The sequence below is a fragment of the Trachymyrmex septentrionalis genome, unplaced genomic scaffold, assembly GCF_001594115.1.
Source record: "Trachymyrmex septentrionalis isolate Tsep2-gDNA-1 unplaced genomic scaffold, Tsep1.0 scaffold56, whole genome shotgun sequence".
In the NCBI taxonomy this organism is placed as follows: domain Eukaryota; kingdom Metazoa; phylum Arthropoda; class Insecta; order Hymenoptera; family Formicidae; genus Trachymyrmex; species Trachymyrmex septentrionalis.
Genome location: NW_017305735.1, coordinates 1366561 through 1373688, shown reverse-complemented (window position 1 = coordinate 1373688; position 7128 = coordinate 1366561). Strand labels below are relative to the sequence as shown.

Below are 7128 nucleotides of genomic sequence, written 5' to 3'. Positions count from 1 at the left end.
ATACCGCTGCACCGGCATGGCGTAAATGGAAAGTTCGGTGCCGGTTCGTAGGAATCAGCATAGCGTAAAACGTGTTCAAACCACGTGTTTGATCTGAATTTCTTTGATATTTAACTCAGGTAGCTTTGAAGAGTTTCGACGATTATCAATCGTAACTTATTTACACTTTATTGTAACGATATTATACCAAACTCACGAACAACTTGATTCGCATCTTTGGAACTTATTAAAAGTCCCATTATGAAACTCATAGACGACGTCACCGACAGAGAACTTTAGCATTCGACTATGAAACAGTAAAAATTTGATACCGCAAAGACATCGTCTCTGATCGCCGAATCAACCATAGTTAGTGATATTAGAAACCACCTACCGTTAATGGAACGTGCACATGGAACTACTTCGAGTAGAACGTCTTGTCATCACCATTCAATTTCCTGTCGCAACAGCCTTGAACGATGACGATACTGCAATCACGTAGCAAACGCTCACGTGCGAACAACGAGCACGTGCCAAAAGAGCGTCAGTTAAACTTCCGTCGAATGCGTCTGTATACGCACTTTCTTTTGCGAGCCGTTCCTCGACAAAGTCGGGCTGTGCGCCGAGAAGCCAGGATTATGAATGCCAAGAGGTTTGGGCTTCTTCAGAGAACTCCTAAGGGGCGAGGCTGTGCTAGTCACGCTACTGGAAGTCGCTACCGAAGCCGTCGATCCATTTCCGGCCCCACCGACGTACGGCTTGCCGCTGGCGTCTGTCATCGAGATCGTGCCACCTGCAACGCAATAAGATTAACAACGCGATTACATTTTGTTCTGTTCTTGATGCTGCTTGATTAAACAAACTTTTACTTTTTTTTATTTCTTTTATATTCGGGATGTTATCAATGTAATCAAACTATTATCACAGGTACGTATATTTTAGATTATACTCATACAGCACAAGCCTACATAGCATAAGACGTTTTAAAGAAAATGAAGAACATCCTACATCCTAAGAATGTTCTCAGAATGGTATGGGTATATGTCTAACATATACAGAGAAACAGAGAGAGAGAGAGAGAGAGAGAGAGAGAGAGAGAGAGAGAGATCTGCATAGAATATTAACTATAATATGCAAAAGAATGCATAAAAGCTTACGAGCTGTGATACGCATTCCCAAAACATTTTTTTAAATTGACATTTTTTTGGATTACTTACTCAAATGTTTGTAAATGTAATAATGTATTTTTAATATTAATTCTTAAGATCCCATAATAGTTATTGGATTTTAAAATATTATTATTTAAAAAGAATATATTATTATGGATATTTAAATAAGTAATCCCAAAAGTGTCAATCTTTACTTAAAAATATTTTCAAACTTTGGCTTGGGATGTATAATATATTAGCAGAAAAAGAGTATAATAGATAATATTTCGATTACATATTATTATTATTCAAATTATATATTTTTTATACGTATATTATACGCAGTGTGTGTTACAACATTGATAAGCATTACACGTGCCAGGACGACAAAAAAAAGGACGACAAAACTTCGTTTTACGATCTAACATATTACGATGCTAAGTCGATAAGTTATGGTAGATGGCTTTGATGTATTGGGGGTAACCATTACGCGCAGTAATATAAACGAAGATACGCAGCGTAGCGTGATCGCTACATTACGATGAATTTATTCGGTGTCTCAAAAATGCTATGTAGTGGCGAGCAAATACGCAAAACATACAATTTAACTCATCCTGCATATAGGTATATTGTGTGTGTGTGTGTATGCATGGATAGTAAGACTCTTTAAAAGCGAGAGAAAGCGTAGTATACTACGCGTGTATTACTACGTTCTTCTTTTTACACTCTTTTCTTCTTCTCTCTTGTATCGTTCTCTTATCACATTTATGGACATCGACTTCTAAACTTTATCACTTTCAGTTCCAGACGTGATAATATGATCCTTCTTTTCTGAGAATTATATCGATTTTATGTCAACCGACTAAACCAAGTTGTTTCAGAAAAGCCGACATCAAGTATTGGCAAATATGACCTACAATATAAATTATTATCGAAACTTCGTTGCAAAAGCGAGATGGAGTGTTTCAAGAAGAAAGGATACGTCAAAACGGATTTTAACAAAGAAAAATTATCCATAATAGAGCAATATATATGTCATAACGCAAGAAAAAAAGCTCTCTCTCTCTCTCTCTCTCTCTCTCTTTGTGTGGTTTTTAAAAATTTTCTAATTCTTAGAAAAGATAAACAGTTAGTTGAATATAGATGAAAATTAAATTACATTAGTAGAAACGAGCATTAATGAATTTTTTTTGTTTTCTGTACATAATACATGTTAAATTATGGTCTTATTTGGCTTATCGCATCCAATGTTAAATAAGGTTCGTAATGAATAGAAATGCAATTTCGCATTAAACTGAATGTGCTTTAAAAACAGATGTTAATCGTTTTTTGAGTCAATTGACTGCCAGTTTGACTTTTATTGTGAGTCTATTTGCCATGATATCAAAAAGGATAATATGTCTATATTTAATAGGAAAATTTAGTTGAGTCACAGATATTAGAAAACTGAACTGCTGTCCAGTTCGAGCTTACCGTTCGTGGGTTGATGATATTCCCGATACCCTGGATTATTTATGGTGGCTCCACGAGGATCCGTGACGACCCTAATCTTAGTCGGATCGCCACCTCTTCGGGCGTAAATGCCCTCGTAAATGGCAGAGACCAGTACACCAAAGTTCAAGGCGATGGCAGCCAACTGCAATAATAAATAAAAATGTCTTGATTAAGTCAAATGTCTACTAAAAATGCCTTGATCAAAATCTAATCATGCGAAGCTACGTACATACATAAAAAATATCGATCGTATCTTCTCTTAGCACATTTCATAATTCTTCTTCTCCATTTCATACATTTCTCGTCAAGTAGTAAAATATTAGATAATGATAATTGTTTGTAAGCAATAATTCAGAAATGCCTTATATGCTCTTGTAATAAATCAAAATTTACATAGAAATTAATACATATATAAAAAAGCATATATTATTAAAGATAAACAAGGTTCTACATCTTTTTTGTGAGACTTGTAATCCATCAACGTATTCGGTTGGAATTAAAACATAACATATTTATCACAAAATAAATAAATTTTTAAACATATACATGATATACATAATCGTTCTGTTTGCAATTACATATTTAATATTATATTGATTGAATAGGTATAAAATAGATATATAAATAAAACGCATATTTATTGTTTGAGCTTTAAAAATTTTTTTATTGTAAAATTTAAAAAAGTCTTAAGTGTTTGATTTTAATTTAAAAAACGGCTTTGATTTTTTTATTTTATAGTTTTAAATGTTTTCTATTATATGCTTTCACACATTGCTGAGAAATTGGAGAATATGAGTTTTACTTTTAGATATTATACGATTTGTATAATTTAAAGAGCCTATAACAGAATCTTGTCACAAGAAATTTTGACAAAACAAGAGTAAAAAAGAAGAATATATACTATTTCTTTTTATATGTATATGCTGTCTTACTATATCTTATACTTATCCTAACTTACTGAAGTTGACAAAAATGTCAATTAAAAGTTTATCAACTCATGGCCAGACTGTTATGTCTCCAGAATAATTAAAGCAAAGTTTATATAAAATTGAGAATAATAATAAAATTAATTCACTAAGAAGCCTATTATATTTATAAATTATTTATTTTGCGATAAAGATTTATGATTTCTGAAATGTAAGAATGTATCTATCCGGAAATAAGATATAAACAAAATCACAAAAGCTCGGACTGTAAACTTTACGTACACAATCATAAGAAATCAATTGCTTTTCCGAGAATCGCGCATTAAGTTTCCTTTGCACTAATTGGCTTGTAGATTCCAATTACTTGATACATCGTCCGCTGTTCTAATCCGCTGTTCTAATTTGGCGCATCTCCGTGTTCTCAAAATATCAATTCACATCGAGACTTCGCTATATACATGCCGCAATGCCATAGTCCCTATCTTGCAGGAAAACGATTGCACACTATGAATCCCATCTCCAAGCGCGCGAACAAATGTCTCTTTTTCTCTCTCTCTTTCTCGAACGTCGTTCCTCCTTACACGACGAGCAAGTAACTAGGAGATCCTCATCGTGCACTATCGATATGAGCAGAAGAGGCATCATCCGTAGGTGGTGATCGACTGGATGGATAGTGGAAGGAGTGCGCGAGGAAGGGGAGACAATTTAATTAGGGCCAACAAAGAAGCCACGCGCGCCATTGTCGTTCCATCGCTATAATTAATCTGGTCGTCCGGTGTTTGCCTTCTTTCTTTTTGTCCTCCTTGGGGACGAACATCGCGACGAGCTTCTCTCCCCTATACGCGAGAGACCTGATAAAAAAGAACGCAAGCAACCGCTCATCGTTGATGTTCTTCACCACCTCCTTTTGATTGCCAAGGCGATGGTTATTTTTCCTGTTGCATTGGACGGGTTTCTTTCGCACTGATTGTACGTATGTAAATACATGAGTATTACCAAATAAATCAAGAAAAAGCAAATCGTGGTAAAATAACGAAAATTTCAAAAACATGATTGAACAGAAAATAAGAGGAACTTGATTTGGACAACAAAAGCTGGTCTGTTTTTTATTGCTGCACTCTCTGAATTGGTGCACACGATGCAATAAGTTAAAGTGAAACAAATATACGTTTGTTTCAATTCAATTTATTGCATCGTGTACACTAGTTCAGAGAGTGATAAGAAACAGACTTTTAAGCACAATAAAAAACAGACCTTTTATTTCGTGCAAATGAGTATGCGTATGTATCACATGATTTCACGACAAATAATATAATATTTTCACATTTATGTAATAGTATTAATTGTATAAACGGGATGACTTGGTTGTGCCGTAATAAAACTCTACTGGATACAGCAGCTGTTTGTGTGCAACATTAAATTGCTCGCTTCAGTGACTTTTTTTGCGTAACATTTACAGCAAAAATTATTTGCATTATCAATTAGATGCAACTTAATTTATTTTAAAAGAGATAACTTATGATTATTATTCTTTCTTCACAATCATAAATTCTTTAATATAAAACTAGTTGTTCCTCGATGGAATTACCAATGGAATTACCATTATAAATTTAAATATAATAAAAGATATTACAAAAGTTTTCTGTTATTTTCATTTGTACATTTAGTATACAATATTGCTACTATCATGGGAAAGTAAAAGCAACATTAACTCAATTGAATTTCCTTGAGTAATGATATTACCTTGCCTTGTTTGTGCTTATTCATTCTGTCCAATTCAATTTCGTCCTTGGCCCCTTTCAAGAGACTCCGTTTTCTCTTGTCCATCATCGTATATTTTCGAAAAGATAAGATATCAAAATATCATCGTATCTAACATAATGATAAAACAATATCGATGTTGAAAGGGGATTTATCACGAGTGAAATATACAATACAGTGACCAATCAATCGAAAATTTCGTCTTTTTTAAATATATTATATATTTAATTTTTTAATATATACTTATTCAAAAAAATATGATTAATAGCTTTGAATGGCAAAAAAGTATTGCTCACGCTTCGAGCTTGCGCGCCAAAAGGCTGAACTCATACTAGCTGAGAAACGAAAAAATTCACTTATCGCATAAACTGAGAACGAGGACAACACGGCGAGTTCATTAACGAGCCACACCGAAACACTCACTGCAGGTCCGCCAATGTCGGCTCATTGTTTTAAAAGTATCTACGAGTCGTGGCTGCTCTGACACATACTAAGTTACGATCGGTGGGGAGACAGGGGCTTAAAGAAACACCTGAGTCCAGTTCACGATCAGATGACTTCTAAGCTTAAGTTTAATTCTTCGCTAGATAAGCGTTTCTGCGTCAATTGACAATTTACTCACGCCAACGGAAGTGCATGGTATTACTTGATAAAGTTATCTCAATATGCTCATCTTTTTATCTCTCTTAATTTTTTATGTAAGTTCTGCAACTTCAAGCATAGTAGACGATAGTATAAGTTTAAAATAATCTATCTCAGTACATATTCATAGTATATTATAATCAGGCTAAATTTCTATGCAGAAAAAAGAAATTTATGGAATCTTGGCATAATTTTGCTACCAGATCATAATATTTCTGAAATATATTCCATCACATAATATGATGATATTTGAGAACATTTTTACATATGTATATATTGTATGTACAGACGCTCATAATATCTGTTTATGGCTTTTTGCAAGATATATTTTTACGTACAGATCTATTTTCTTTAGACTTACTTCTTACTCTTAGAAAACATTTAAACATATTTAACAATTATAAATGTATTTCCTATTTCATGATTAAATAAATTTTATTCAATGTTATTATTTCACATGCATTTTAATCAAATTGAACTTCAAAGAAAAAGAAAGAGATAAAAATTTATTCACTTCAAAAATACGTATTGATAGATTCGTGTGCATATTAATAATTTATAAGTGCATATTGATCTAGAGTTCGTGGACATATATCCCTTTTCGCTATTCAGATAGAATCATTCCGCGAAGAATCGTATGTTTTCTTAACAAAATCAGAACTTTACTATATATACTGCAAGTGCTGAATTGCAAAAACCATAAATATTAAGAGAGAAAATATTTTTTCATCGATCTGATAATATTCCATCCGAGATGCGCATCGCATATATAATAACAAGTTGAGTATTTCCTTGACGGAATCTAAAACTTTACTATACTGCAAGTACTAAATTGTAAAGACCGCGATGTTTCATTTGCATTGGGAGAAACCCGAGCTATCGTCTTGCGATAAGAACAAACTTTCGAAGTGCGTTGGCGACGTTATCGTTCAGTTTTATAAAACGTGACGTTCTTCCACATGCCATCATTGTCGCTGCTGCATCGTACTCTGCGGTCGATATCCAATTCAAATTACTATTCATTGCCAATACGAATTTATTTTTAAATGTAATTTATTTTTTTATTAGTCTGTATATCCATATTAAAGTAGATTTAATAGAGTCATATATTATATCGGAATAAAAATGTATTCGCGTATAAGAAAGATATTTTTATTTAATTAACAGTTTCCGTAATT

The 7128-nt window shown here is 33.2% G+C and overlaps 1 protein-coding gene across 1 annotated transcript in view; it reads right to left on the bottom strand.

The window, feature by feature from the left end:
- Positions 1–466: 466 nt before the first annotated feature.
- LOC108752147 overlaps positions 467–7128 on the bottom strand; it is a 35155-nt gene continuing 28493 nt past the window's right edge. The window contains exons 5-6 of the mRNA XM_018492796.1: positions 2601–2763; positions 467–772 (exon numbers count right to left, since the gene is read on the bottom strand). Of these exons, the coding sequence (XP_018348298.1) occupies positions 528–772; positions 2601–2763 (408 nt within the window). The 3' untranslated portion in view covers positions 467–527. The remainder of the gene's footprint in view (positions 773–2600; positions 2764–7128) is intronic.